This window comes from Zophobas morio, unplaced genomic scaffold (genome assembly GCF_036711695.1).
Source record: "Zophobas morio isolate AGI-343-1 ecotype UQ-CSIRO unplaced genomic scaffold, CSIRO_AGI_Zmor_V1 ptg000108l, whole genome shotgun sequence".
NCBI classification, from domain to species: Eukaryota; Metazoa; Arthropoda; class Insecta; order Coleoptera; family Tenebrionidae; genus Zophobas; species Zophobas morio.
The window spans coordinates 3,732,092-3,747,618 of NW_026972213.1; the positions used below are offsets into that span (position 1 = coordinate 3,732,092).

The window sequence follows — 15,527 nt, forward strand, 5'->3', positions numbered from 1 at the left end:
TCGTATTTTTATTAATTTGTTAGAATTATGGTTTGTTGGCGATTCTAATTTTTATTATTTGTAAAATAATATAATTAATTATGTATGACTTAGAATAGCTTTTACAAAAATTAATTTTAATTTTCTTACTTATTTCAAACGAAATGATTCTTCATAAAATAAAGGTACAAAGAAATATTGGGACTGTGCTATTTAACTAATTTTATTAACAAAATAATTAACATGTGTTTTAATATGTATTATAGAAATTACATACGTAATATTTAATTTCAACAAATTTTATTTGTATTGTAATTTATAACATTAGTTCTGAGAGATTGGTATAACTTAGGAGTATTCTTAACACATTCAACGTCCAAGTTAAGTAATATAGGCGCTATAAATACAATCTCAATAATAAATACATCAAAAATCAACAATTTTAAAAATGAAAAGCTATCTCCCTAATAAAGTCTTAATTTGATTATAAGCAGACACTAAAGATGCATTCATCGTCCATAAACTCCCTATGATTGTCACAATTAAAGCAACAATCCTTGATTCCTCAGATGTAAAATACACAAACCACCTAGTATAATACGCATAGCACAAACTCACTATACCTATTACAAAACCTAACAGGCCAATTATGTTGTGATTAAATTTAAACGTAACTGGCCTTCCATATTTCGTCAGTCGTTGTGAATAATTAGCTAAAAATCCCAGAACTATTGACAACATAAACAGAATCATTGATATCAGTCCTGCAAATTAAAATTTAGTAATTTGTACTTTTTTTTTCTAAAAACCTACCTGTGATTCCGTGTACTGTGTATAAATGATAACCATCTGAGATATAATAAAATGTATCAATACACCCGGCACTGACTAACACAGTTCCCAAAGTCATTAAAAAACCATGGATCCAATACTTTTGAGTTCTAGTCAGTTGTCTTGTCCACAGTTCATCAGGAGCGAAAAGCATAAGTGCTTCGGTCATCAAAGGAATCATCTGAAAAAATAAAAAATAGGTGGTTCATACTTACACGAGTTATGAACAATTTTGGAATATGGTGTATTTTAAAATTTGTTTAAAAAAAGCACGCAGATTACTTATCCTAAATACTAAATTAATCGCGTGCGATATTTGTCATTGTGAGTGAGTTGAAGACGTACAGATAACGTCCAGGACGGAAACGGTCTCCGACGCCTACGCTTCCCAACAGGAATCAGGAAAAAAGTTGAATTTAAAAGTGATAATGACGATGAAGCGCAAATTGTTTTAGCTGTTTTATTTTTATGGTAATAAAATTTAATGCAATTTTTTCAACAATTTGCCATGCTAGAATTTTAGAATTTCGTCGTAATATTTTCGTTGCAAGAATGTATAACATCTAACAGAAAATTACTATGATTGAATTATTCCAGCAACTCGATCAAGGTTTTGCGGTTTTCCATTATTTCAATGTGTTCATGAAATCGTGTACTTTACTCATTCCTGATTTCATCAAACAGTGCAGGCAAAAAATTGAAATGTGATTGGAGAAAATAAATCTCAGGAAGCACCTTTTCTCCAAAATCTATTTAGAAACTTTTGGATACCATTGTTAAAATTACATATTTATTTCAATTTGAGAAGTTTGAAAAGATTTATTCGATTTTCAACTCACGTGGTCTATTGTGATCGAAGTTACCACAAAAGATTGTTTTATGAAAATTTATGAGTGTATCGCTCTAGCTTACGCATGGGAAGTTAGGTAAGTAAAGGTCAAAAATAGGAAAAAATGGCTCGGAAATAGAGAATCTAAAACCAAATTTGAAGCTAACTTCAATGTACATATTTCATAGTTACCACTTGCACACCTAATGTACGATATTGTCTCAATTTTGATGTCAGTATGACATAAAACATGAAATGGGCGATCTTTTACTATCTGAACCCAGATTATACAATTAATCTCTGAGGACCCTTACAACCTCAAAAACGTTTCGCAAACGAATTGCACTGACATTTGTTTGTGCAACTGCATCTTTTTCGAATAACAACTGTACTTATTCTTTTAATACAGGTGATAATAAATAATAATCTAAAAAACTGACATAACGTCAGAACGAAACATTTTCATAAATATTTTTGAACCGAAGGATATTTTTTAACGTGCGCATTACAAACCATTGCATCAACTGTGTTTAAGTTTCCACAACTATTCATGGTTTTCCCTCTTTTAAAATACCCGATAAAAAATAAGATCGTCCTTGACGTTATAATCTTCACAATATGACCCAAAAATTTTAACTTTGTTTTGGAAATACAACTTAAAAATGCTTGAACTACTCATTTGTAATTTAAAGATTTATTGATTCGTCTGTTTAAAAAACATGGTTAATGCAGCCATTTTGACAAGTAAATAGTGTCACTTACCCCAAAAGTACACAGAATAACGTGCCATGAAAACCAGTAATTGTAATTTGCAATAGCTATCCAACACGAATACACTACGACACTCGCCAGCATATACCGTACCACCAAATTTGTAACAAATCTAACAACATTTGTACGGAATGACCCTGCTTCAGACATTGTAACAAACAAAAATACAACAACAAAATGTGCAAAACATTAATGTCTTGCTGCTGATATGTTATGTTAAACAACGTGGAATTCCCCAACGTTTCTGTGAATCCAAGAGTACTGGGGATACGTTCCGTAACAAACCTTGCATCCAAAGTACATGATTTGATAGTGGAGAGTTGTGACGTGTGAACATTTTTCACTCATATTACTGCTCTAATTTTAAAATCATTCGTTTACTGTGTAAAAAAAAGTAAGTGATACTTTCTCCACGCGGGGAATTACCACTGCTTATGTAATGTAGTTAATAAATTACAGGCACTGTAATTTACCACTTTATTAAAAATGCAAAACGAGTAATCCGTAAATAAAAATAACACGACCGATATCATCTATTCAAGGACAGAATTCCATTTAAACTCGACCAATGTCTTGAACTCTACACTTTACGAACGTATAAAGCAGTGTCGGTCCCATTTTACTATTAATAGCATATAACAATTAACAGCATTTATTTACCCGTTATATTACGTGTTTGATCGTATTGTAAAGAGAGAGGAGAGAAAACAGATGAAGATGATGATATCGATATAACTATTATTTGTTTGCATTTCCAACTTTAATAATAATAATAATTTATTGTACTCAACAGAGATTAATCTCCAATTACAGAATACAAAACAAAAGTAAATAGTAGTCTATCTTACAAATAAATAATTAAATACAACGTATGCCTGCAAAATATATCTAAACATCAAGAAAAAAAAAAAAAAAATAGAACAGTAAGGATAGCTCATTATAAAAAAGAGTAGAACAAAATTCTGACGCTCTGTACTTTACTAAAATGGTGAACCTAAGTAAATCATAAACTGACTGCTAAGTCGTCAAAGGCGATATCACAGTAATCGCAATTATTTCCTTGTCAGTTGGGCCAGTGTCGAGGTGAATCGGTTTTATCAACAATTACGCAACCTGCGAAAATCCAAAGGGGGGTATGAGCCATCGATCCCCAATACTGTCGGATGCGATCTCCTACTTTGGCGATACATATGTATCTATTAACAGCCAGTCCGTGTGTTTTAATTCATTAACAATCAACAAGTTCAGTCGTACCATTTTGTTATGATCTGCACAAGACTTATTTACTTAACAATTATTTCAACAATGAGTACTAAGGGGAAAGGCGCGTGAAGTACTCACTCTCGCTATCGACAATGGCAACTAGTAGTGAGTCGTGCAATGGGGCGAACGGAAAAGGCGTACAACGCCCCTGCTCCAGTTACTATCCCAGGGTAGTACCAAAGAGTGCAGGGACACCAAGGGAAAAGGCGCACGAGGTGCCAAAACAGTTCTTTGACCACGGGCATCAAGGGAATAAACTGTGGACACGCACGATGTCCGAGTGGCAACTCCGTCCGCGACAACGGACACATAATTTCTCAACTCCTGCGACAACAGGTTATCTGCTACAACAGATACTCACACGGGTAGTACCGGACTGTGCAATGGTGAGGGGGAAAATGCACGCCCTCACCGGCCCCACATACTACCCCGAGTTGTCAGTTAGGTAACATAGGAAAACGAAGGGTAATTAAATTAACTCGACATATCAAGGCTCATTTCATCAATTGTTACATTTTCAATATCTCTCAGAGTTCTGTTAACATTATTTGACAACTGACTCGGTACCACGTATCAATGATCAGGTCAAACGCAGTAGTAATGATAAGAAATGGATTCAACGAATTATTGCAGATTATCTAATCAGTTTATGACGATTAGCAGTACGGATTACACCCTTGCGCAGTACAGCCCTGCACAACAGCGATACTACCCCACCACCCACCTTTCATTATTATTAAGACCCACCACTGACCCGGAAATGACCGGCATTCAGGCAAGACTTCTATCATTACGGGTACTAAGACCAAGTAATGATATGCATTGATTAGATTAACAGAACAACTTTCGAGATTCTAGAATTACAGCATACAAATTAGTCTGCTATTATTCTCTAATCTCACCCCATCCCCAAAAGTCCAGCGTAACTACCGACCATTTATCCGCGCATCACATGAAAAGTGACCTAAACTACTCTGACCTACTGGTGCTAATCTAATCTGACTGACATGATCAGACTGTTCAAGAAACTTACGAACAATATGACATGTTTCTAACAAAACAGCTTTTTGAATTTTGGCAATTATTGAATCATTCAAATGCAAAGACTTTAAATTCTCAACTAAGCTATTTGGAACTACACCTACATTAGAGATAACTAGGGGTAGAATTGAAATTTTTTTAAGATTCAACATGGATTTCATTTCTATCGATAATTGTAGATATTTTGAAATCTTGGTGTCGTATGTTTGAATAATGTTGTTTGTGTTAGGAATAGCAATGTCAATAAGAATGGCTTCGTTCGTGTGTTTTTTGATAAGTATGATGTCTGGTCTGTTAGCTGTAATGTTTAAGTCTGTAAGTATTGTGCGATCCCAGTATAATTTGTATTTGTTATTTTCAAGGAATGGAGACGGAATGTAAGTGTAATAGGGTGTCGTATCTTCGATTAAGTTCATAAGTGTTGCTAATTCTTTGTGAATGATTTTGGCTGCGTTGTCATGTCTAGCTTTGTAATCAGTTTGTGCTAGGATGCTGCAAGAAGAGATTATGTGCTGGATCGTTTCAGGTTTTGCTTTGCAGAGGCGACAGCAGTCGTTTTTTATGTTCGGATCTTTGATGATGTATTTTCTATAATTCTTGGTATTGATTACTTGGTCTTGAATAGCAAACACAAATCCTTCTGTTTCGGCATACAAACTTGATTTTTTTAACCAAATCAATGACATCTTCTTATTGACATGATTTTCTTCTAAGTCTTTGTAGAATTTTCCATGTAGTTGTTTTTGTTTTAGCCCACTTATTATTTTATCTATTGTGTGGGGGGTGTGGATTTCTTCGGTGTTCGACAGATTTAAGGGTGTGTGGTTCAAATCTGCTCTTGTGATGGTGTGAAACATTTCATTTCTTTCCGCTCGTTTCAAGAAATACTTCTTCAAATCTGAAATTTGTCTCTGATATAAGTTTTCTAAGTTCTGGAAACCCCTTCCTCCATTCTGTCTTGGTAATGAGAATCTTTCAATCGACGATTTTGGGTGATGCCTTCTATACTGTGTGAAGATTTTCCTTGTTGCGATGTTTAAATTTTCAAGATCAGTTTTGGACCATTTAATGACTCCAAAAGAATATGTTAGCAGTGGAACGCAGAATGTATTTACTGCTTTCATTAAATTTTTTCCATTTAACTGTGTCTTCAATATTAATTTTAATCTCGCTACGTATTGATCTTTCAACTGTGTTTTCGTTTTGGTATGATTGATGTGGGAGGATTGACAGAAACCCAGATATTTGTATGTATCGTTTCGTTCTTGGGCTTCAATTATTTCCTTATTCTGTGTTATATGTGGTACTTGGTGAAACACGCCTTTTCTGATTGCTTGGGTCTTACATTTCTCAATACCAAAGGACATACCAATATCACCGGAAAATTGTTCAGTCAGATTTAATAGGTTTGTTAACTGATTTTGTGTACTTGCATATATTTTTATGTCATCCATATACAGCAAGTGACTTATTCTGTTTTCTCTTTGTTTGTTAATTCTTATATTGAACCCATAATTGCAGCTGTTGAGGATATCGGAGAGGGGATTTATTGCTAAGCAGAACCATAACGGGCTAAGAGAATCGCCTTGAAAAATTCCTCTTCGGATCATTATTGGGTCTGACTGAATTGTTTGTTCATTTAAGGTTATTTGAAGGGTGGTCTTCCAAAATTCCATGGAATATTTGAGAAAAGTGCAGATTTTAGTATCAATCTTGTATAATTCCAGAATTTTGCATAGCCAGGAATGAGGGACAGAATCGTAAGCTTTCTTATAATCAATAAAACCAGTATATATGTTTCGGTTTTCTTTTCTAGCTTGTTCACAGATGATGGAATCTATGATTAATTGCTCTTTGCAGCCAAAGGATCCTTTAATACATCCTTTCTGTTCTTCATTAATGATGTCAGAGTTAAAACAGTGTTGATATATTTTTTGTGTGATGCATGAGGTTAATATTTTATAGATTGTCGGTAAACATGTGATAGGTCTGTATTTTGATGGATTTTTTGTGTCGTTATCTTTAGGTTTTAAGTATGTTACACCATGACATAAGAATGTTGGAAAAGAGGATGGGTCAAGAAGGAACTGATTTAAGTGATGTAGTAAATGAATATGTACACAATTTAATTTTTTTATCCAAAAATTATGGATTTTGTCTGGTCCTGGTGATTTCCCGTTGTGTGTCTTATTGATGGTATTTATTAATTCGGCAAGTGTTATCTGATGATCATTCATTGATGTAACTGTGGATAGTTTATTATATATATGAGGAATCCATTTGGCAGATTGGTTAAATTCAAATTCTTGAGACCAAAGTTTTGACCAAAATGTTGTTACATCTTGTGAACTTGGTAGTTCACCGGATAATTGAGTTTTGCTTGAATTAGTTAAATGTTGATAGAATAGTTTTTCGTTGTTTAAAAATTTAGTGTTATGAATTTTTCTGAGATGTGATTGTTTGTATCTTTTAAGTCTTTTGCTATATAAGGAAAGCTTTTGTAATAGTGTATCTTTAATTTCGGATAGTGTTGTGTTGTACTCATCGTAATCAGTTTGATGAAAATTATTGTTGGTCAGTATCGAATGCATACATGTCATGATGTGTGGTGTTTTAACTCCTCTAAGGTACTGTGTTATTTGACCCAGTTGTTTTCTAATGTTATTAATTTTATAATTTAACCGTGTTTCCCAATGAGGGGTGGAGGGTATGTGATTGTTGTTTGTATTTATTATGTTATTTTTACATGTGTTAATTTGAATACAAGTTAAAGCTGCACAGTAGATAATTGTATGAAGTTTTTCAAAAGAGATCGAGTTTGTGAGATATTTTGGTAAAATGAAGGAGTTCATTATTTCTACAATTGCCAGAAACTTTTTAGAATAAAACTGGCGGGGAAGTGATTGTCTATCATTTGGTTTTAATTTAGAACATGTTTCGAAAGTTAATTTAAATTGGTCTTCAATTTCATTTTGGAAATTAATGTGAAATTTAAAATTTTTGTTTACAGTTTTGATTAATGTGTCTTCTGTATTGTAGTACGTGTTTTGTAGATTATCTGTGATGTTAATTTGGTTTTGGATTGTTCTTGATGAATTGTTAAGTGATTTGTCAGTTAATGTGTTGGTAATTTGTGTTACGGTTGTGATCTTATTATGAGGTGTTTTGTTTAATAAATCTTTAGTAAATCTGTCAGTTCGTGTCTCTGGTGTATTTAATATACTACTATTACTATTTTGTGGTATAATTGGGATCTTATTTTGAGATGTTGTTTTTGACAAATTGGTGACAGATGTGTCAGTCAGTAATGTATTTGGTACTGTGTTGTTGATATCTTCAGGTAGTGGATTAATGGTTTTAGAAAGTTCATTTTTTAATTGTTCTAGAGTAAGTTGAGGTATGTAGTTATTTTTAACTATAGCTCTACGTTGATCTGCTAAATTTTGAATGGTAACTGGAAAATTTGGGTACTCACGGCTGAAGGCTTCGTGTAGAGCTGTACGATAATTACTTACATCAGTTTCATTGTTTGTAATTTTATAATATAAGCGCATAATATGTAAATTCTATGGTTAAGACCCACCACTGACCCGGAAATGACCGGCATTCAGGCAAGACTTCTATCATTACGGGTACTAAGACCAAGTAATGATATGCATTGATTAGATTAACAGAACAACTTTCGAGATTCTAGAATTACAGCATACAAATTAGTCTGCTATTATTCTCTAATCTCACCCCATCCCCAAAAGTCTAGCCTAACTACCGACCATTTATCCGCGCATCACATGAAAAGTGACCTACACTACTCTGACCTACTGGTGCTAATCTAATCTGACTGACATGATCAGACTGTTCAAGAAACTTACGAACAATATGACATGTTCCTAACAAAACAGCTTTTTGAATTTTGACAATTATTGAATCATTCAAATGCAAAGACTTTAAATTCTCAACTAAGCTATTTGGAACTACACCTACATTAGAGATAACTAGGGGTAGAATTGAAATTTTTTTAAGATTCAACATGGATTTCATTTCTATCGATAATTGTAGATATTTTGAAATCTTGGTGTCGTATGTTTGAATAATGTTGTTTGTGTTAGGAATAGCAATGTCAATGAGAATGGCTTCGTTCGTGTGTTTTTTGATAAGTATGATGTCTGGTCTGTTAGCTGTAATGTTTAAGTCTGTAAGTATTGTACGATCCCAGTATAATTTGTATTTGTTATTTTCAAGGAACGGAGATGGAATGTAAGTGTAATAGGGTGTCGTATCTTCGATTAAATTCATAAGTGTTGCTAATTCTTTGTGAATGATTTTGGCTGCGTTGTCGTGTCTAGCTTTGTAATCAGTTTGTGCTAGGATGCTGCAAGAAGAGATTATGTGCTGGATCGTTTCAGGTTTTGCTTTGCAGAGGCGACAGCAGTCGTTTTTTATGTTCGGATCTTTGATGATGTATTTTCTATAATTCTTGGTATTGATTACTTGGTCTTGAATAGCAAACACAAATCCTTCTGTTTCGGCATACAAACTTGATTTTTTTAACCAAATCAATGACATCTTCTTATTGACATGATTTTCTTCTAAGTCTTTGTAGAATTTTCCATGTAGTTGTTTTTGTTTTAGCACACTTATTATTATTATTATTATTATTATTATTATTATTATTAATATTATTATTAAAGTTGAACACCAACAGGCGCTAACCCAATTACGGTGTCCATATGAGAATAGGAAGATTATACTTAACACTAACTAAAAATTCATCATTAATTAGAACTTGTAATCCGTTAAATTACACGCATCAACATTAATGGTTTTTAAAATAATCCAATAATTTTCTTTTCAAGATATTCTTATTGTCAAAATGAATGTGGATATCTGGGATGTGTTTCACCATTTCATTGTATACCACCTGCGTCTAAGATAAAGTAGAATTCATTAAAGAATTACTTCTACTCTTCTCAATATAAAATAAATCTTCACCTCTAGATCCATATGTTTGTGCTTTGTAATTAATTTGTGTCAATAATTGAGGACTATTCATTGCTCCACTTAATAAGGATTTTAGGAATAACAATCCCACAATTTTCTGGCAGCATATCAAACCGATGCAGGAGGTTTTTTTGTGCAGTGCCTCTTTGCGGATATACACCATCTAAGCGAAACGCCAGGCACTTTAATATGCGTCGTTGGACGCTCTCTATAGAGTCTATATTCATTTTTGTTACAGGGTTCCAAATAATACTTGCATATTCTAATTTGCTACGCACTAGTGCTTTAAACAGATGTCGAGTTGTCTCAAATTTTGAAAAGTCTCTGGTGGATTTCATAAAGAATCCTAATGTTTTACATGCTTTGTTCGTAACAGTGTTGACCTGCTCATTAAAATTTAGATGTTTGTCAAATGTGACTCCCAGGTCCTGAACAAATTCTGGTCTATTAATTGTGTCTGAGCCTATTAAATAATCAAAATTCAGTGTATTCTTCGTCCTTGAATATGACATGACCTTACACTTGATAAAGTTTAGAGACAACGTATTACACAGACACCATTTGTGTACCTTATTTAAATTCTCTTGCAAATGTTTACAATCCTCAATACTATTTATTTGTCTAAGCGATTTTATATCGTCGGCATATAATAGGAATTCAGTGTCGATTACAGTTTGAAAATCATTTACATAAATGTTAAAAAGAAGCGGCCCCAGGACCGAGCCCTGAGGAACGTCAGATTTTTGGTGGAAGAAGTTAGATTTGTGACCCCGACATTGAACATATTGAGGCCTATTTGTTAAATATGAGGATATAATCTGGATTAACGAATCAGACAAACCAAATGAGGACAGTTTCTGTACGAGTATTTTGTGATCTAGTCTGTCGAAAGCCTTCGACAAATCTACCTATGTATATTACATCCATTTGGCCAGACTGATCCAGTACCCTAGAAATAACTTGAGTGGTGCTTGTAAGATTTGTTAATGTCGATCTGCCCTGAACGAAGCCATGCTGATTGTCGGTTAGTAATATGTTAATAGATCGACTTAATCTTAGGTGTAGTACACGTTCGAACACTTTCGAAAAATTTGAGGTGATTGCCATTGGTCGATAGTTAGAAATTTCCGATTTATTCCCGTGTTTAAATATAGGAGTAACCTTTGAAATCTTCTACACTTCAGGAAAATAGCCAGACCTGATAATAAGATTAAAGATTTTGCACAATGGTTGTGCTAAAACAGCACCACAATCTTTGATAAAAAACGATGGAACTCCGTCAGGCCCTGCCGTAAACTTAGAGCTAAGAAAATTAATCGCAGATCTTATTTCTTCCACGGTAATCTCATGGAGCCGAATTATGTTGTGGTTAATATTTTTCGGTATAAGAAGGTCATCTGTTGAAGTTTGATGGTTGGAAAAAACAGACTTGTGGTAACTCAGCGGTTTATTGGTAATAAAAATAATACAAGGCAAAAGTATGGGTATGGGTTCTGGAAGTGGCGGCAATTCTCGTCGGGGATGGTGGCGACTCCTGGGACTCGGAGCGTCATAGGGGATGACGGCGGCGATGTATGTAGCACAGGGTACCTGGACGGTGCGACCCTGGAGATGACGACGTCGGCGGTGCGGCACAGGGGACCTGGACAGTGCAACCCTGGAGATGACGACGTCGGTGGTGCGGCACAGGGGACCTGGACAGTGCGACCCTGGAGATGACGACGTCGGCGATGCGGCACAGGGGACCTGGATAGTGCGACCCTGGAGATGACGACGTCGGCGATGCGGCACAGCCCAGTTAACACAAAATTATTATATGATTATTCAACGAATATGTGTTCCGGTTATTTGAATATTCCTCAGTGTACCATGTATTATGTTTTAATATTCAAAGAATATTCTGAGGAGCATAAAATGTCCCCAATGTAATAATCTGGCAATAACCACAGTATCATAGACGGAATATTCTACATATTTTCTTATCTGAACCTAAGAATATTTGAGTTTAAATTGGGAATATTAATAGAATATTCTAATTATATACTCTATACACATATATGTGAAAAATTTTAGGAATGTCATCCTGGCATTTTAATGAGAAGTAAAGTTCGAATAACATAATCCAAAAATTGTGCAGTTCTAAAGTTGCAGGATAATTAACAAATTATCAATTTTTTACTGTAAACTTTAAAATTAAGTAATTTTGGAATTTTATTAAAGAAACTTTCCTTCTTATTGCAATGCCAGGAATAGACTTCTAAAATTGTCGGTGTAAATAATATAAATAATTCTGTACATAAGTATATTTTATAATAATGAATTAGCTGATTTGTTGCCGTCACGTGCCATAGATTGTGAATTAAAAGTTATTAACTAAATAAGAATTTGAATACTAGTTGTACTTGTAATGAAATGTTAAATTGTGTGTCTGTGTGCCCCAGCCCAGGTAGGAAACCTTTTATAGGTCGCGTAATATTATTTGGTGCATGTTTCTTTACGCAATAAGAGAAACTACATCACTTCATTAATTTTTTTAATATATCAAAAATATATTTGTGCATACAATTTTTTAACATTCAACAAATGTAGTGTGAAATCTAGATGTTATGTTTTCCTCTACTAATATAACAATTATTAAAACGTATGAAACTGAGTAACTAGTTTTCATCACTTAGTAAATAAAATTTAAAAATTTAAACGTAAAGAAAATGTTGGTAACATGAATATTATTACCTAATATAAATCTTTAACAAAAGGTACCTTAATTAATTCATCTTTGGTTCCTTGTTAGTTCGGCCCACGAATTTCTTGTAAACTTCTTCACAACAGCTACACAGCATTAACTAAATATAGTAGTCAAAATATTTATTTTTTTATATTTACCTTTAAGTACGCCTGCAATTTTTAAGTTGCTAAAGGGTTTTTTCCCTTTGTGCCCTAACCAACTGTAGAGTATAGCAAACTCGTTGCTTATTAGTCGCGAAAGGGCCCTGCGGATAAATTCCGGAGCATTGCGTCCACCTACTGCGAACAAGAAGGATGTCTGTACTTATAAAATATATATAAAAGCACAAGAATCTATACTTTAAAATAGTACTCGTACCACTTTTTCGCTATTTTCTTCATTTTCACTTATGAAATCCTCTATTACTTGTAATGATTCTTCATCACTAGAGAGCGGATTTCTGTCGGGCTAGGCAAGGCCAAATTCGGTACGGCTCGTACGGGATGGGAATTCATTGCAGTTACGGGCTGCACTTCGTTTATTTGAGATTAGAATAACGCTGCTGCGTTGCACTCTGCTATTAATTCCCGTTCTCATTTACTTAGCCGCTTGATTAATAAATCGTTAATTGTATTTATGGAATAAGTGACAATTAAATTCAGTGATTATCTATCACCCGCTACTGAGTCCCGGCGATCCAGCGCGTCCCCGCCTATAATCGTGACGTAGCCCGACAGAAATCCGCTGTCTATTCATCACACACAGGAAGGAACACGTGTAACTAGATCTAAATTATTTTCTTCCAAGTCAACATTTTTAATTTCGTTGGCGTCATCAATTTTTTGTATCTTGTCCAGAATGACAATGCATTAGATCGTTCTGATCCCTTTGCCTAGTTTATAATGTAATCAAATAACGTAAGACTTGTTTCTGGAACTCATCGTTGCCTAAAATTAAGATTTAATAAAATTTAATGTTACAGAAATAATAATGTTTTACCCTCTACATTTTTTTGAGCATAGGACACAATAGAAGCTGTTGACTCAAATGATCAGTGCCGAAACTAGCTATAGGCCGAGTAGGCCCTTGCCTAGGGGCGCCAACGACAAGGGGCGCCAAATTCGGCCAAAAATTATGACGTATAGTTTCGGAAATTTTATTGTACCCTATAAAATTTTATTGGCAATAACGAGACGCACAGTAGTACAATAGCAAGAGATATGTACAACTTCAGTTGTCGCGTGCCGGTAATCCCCAGATGTTAGAAACCAGAATAATCCAGGTCCGGGCTGGGACCATCGTTACTTATGAACGGAAATGACCATTATTTTATGAGTACAACTACCTGCCAAATATTCTCAGACAAGTTCGAGTGAACTGGTGTGAGCCATAAATATTTCTTACCATTGTACTACTGTCCGTCTCGTTATCGTCAATAAAATTTTATAGGGTAGAATGACATTTCCAAAACTATACCAAGAATTATGTCATATTAATCTTTTTTTATTTTGAACGGAAGCTCAGAAACATGTAACCGGTGCGACAGGTTTTTTAATGTTGATTTTATTTTGAACTTATATAATATTTATAGATTTATACATATTATATACCTATATGTATAATCTCGAATTTTTTTCTTTTTTTTTTATTTTATCATAGTATCTGTTTTGCATACTTATTAAAAAATATAAATAAAACTGTTTTGCAAAATTGCATTTTTATGTGTAGGGGAGGGGCGCCTAACGCAAGGTAGGCCTATACCTAAATATTCTTTGGTTTCGGCACTGCAAATGATCCTGAAGTAGAAGTTGCTGTTATTGGATTATCAGGTGCAAGAGTGATGGTTGTGCATTTAGAAATGGTTTTTAATTGCGAATCTGCACACACCTTCAATTGAGACACAACCGTCACGGGGGGAAGTTCGGTTACATCGTAAACTTCCTGTTCACAGTTACTTTCACTACTCGAAGAGTATTTCCTACGAGATATTCTTTTTCGCTTTGTTGGTAAATGATCTTCCTTCTCAAAATCAGATTCTTCAACAGCTTTTGTTGCTGCATTATTTGCAGTTTGAAAATTTGTAAACAATTTTTTACAAATAATTTTTATTAAATACTAGCTGACCCTGTGAACTTCGTTTCACCTACAATTTAATTTTGAATCTGCAAAACCGAATGCTTTGAAATTTTGCAGATGTTTTAAACATATGATAAGCATAATAAATTTTTATTCAAAATATATTTACTTATCCCCTCCAAAAAATTGATGACGTCAGCTCAAAATTTTGCCAAATGAATCCTCTCTAAAATGTCCAAGATAGGATGAGACTATACATGTGATTTATCATTCCATTCATATTTTTTAGTTTTGCTTATAGGGGGTGTCTCAAAAAAATTAATCACTGAGTCAATTTATTTTATTGATTGAATTAAGAATTGCAAAACTGAATTTTGAAATATTGCAGACGTTTTGAAGTTACTGTTTGACATGGTAGGTTTTTAATCAAAATATATCTGTTTATCAAGCCCAAAAACTTGATGACGTCATCTCAAGATTTTGCCGAACAAATCCTATCTAAAATTTGCAAAACATCATCAGTATATTTTCGTAATTTATCATTGCATTCATATTTTTTAGATTTGTTTTTACAGTGACTCCAAAAAATGTATGGATCATTCAATTTATTTTGGAGAATAACTCAAGAGTTGAAGAAATGACTTCTTTGAGATCTTGCAGACGTTTTAAAGTTATTGTAAGCATGGTAAATTGTTAAGAATATTTACTTATTCCCCCCAAAAAATTGATGGAACGGCCCACTCGATTTTCGCAGATAATTTTGGGAATACAATACAGTTATTTTTAGTATTACACTGCACCAATCCAAGGTGGTATACGTGTTGATCGTAAATGTTGATTACGTCATCACAAAATTGTGTGAAGAAAAGACTCAACTCGAAAATGCTGAATATGTTTCATTATACTTTTGGTGCGAAGGAAGTTCTGTCGAAACAACGTTCGATCAAATTTTTGACAATGGTTGATATAAATAAAACTCAGTAGATGCTCATACTCGAAATACGAAGTATCTAC

The 15,527-nt window shown here is 34.0% G+C and overlaps 2 protein-coding genes across 4 annotated transcripts in view; both read right to left on the minus strand.

The window, feature by feature from the left end:
- Positions 1-15,527, minus strand: part of LOC135144831 (transmembrane reductase CYB561D2-like) — a 37,945-nt gene that overhangs the window by 1,804 nt on the left and 20,614 nt on the right. Inside the window, exons 3-4 of one of the 3 annotated variants that reach the window (XM_064076936.1) lie at positions 12,596-12,736; positions 12,473-12,541 (exon numbers count right to left, since the gene is read on the minus strand). The exons of the other annotated variants lie outside the window; for them this stretch is intronic. Of the exons in view, the coding sequence (XP_063933006.1) occupies positions 12,483-12,541; positions 12,596-12,736 (200 nt within the window). The 3' untranslated portion in view covers positions 12,473-12,482. Of the gene's footprint in view, positions 1-12,472; positions 12,542-12,595; positions 12,737-15,527 lie in introns of those variants that run through there. 3 annotated transcript variants of the gene reach the window in all.
- On the minus strand, positions 273-2,700 carry LOC135144830 (transmembrane reductase CYB561D2-like). Its single transcript, XM_064076932.1, has 3 exons — positions 2,402-2,700; positions 793-991; positions 273-743 (listed from the first exon to the last, which is right to left on the minus strand). Exons 1-3 carry the CDS (start codon positions 2,558-2,560, stop codon positions 436-438), a joined length of 666 nt encoding a protein of 221 aa, XP_063933002.1. The 5' UTR covers positions 2,561-2,700; the 3' UTR covers positions 273-435.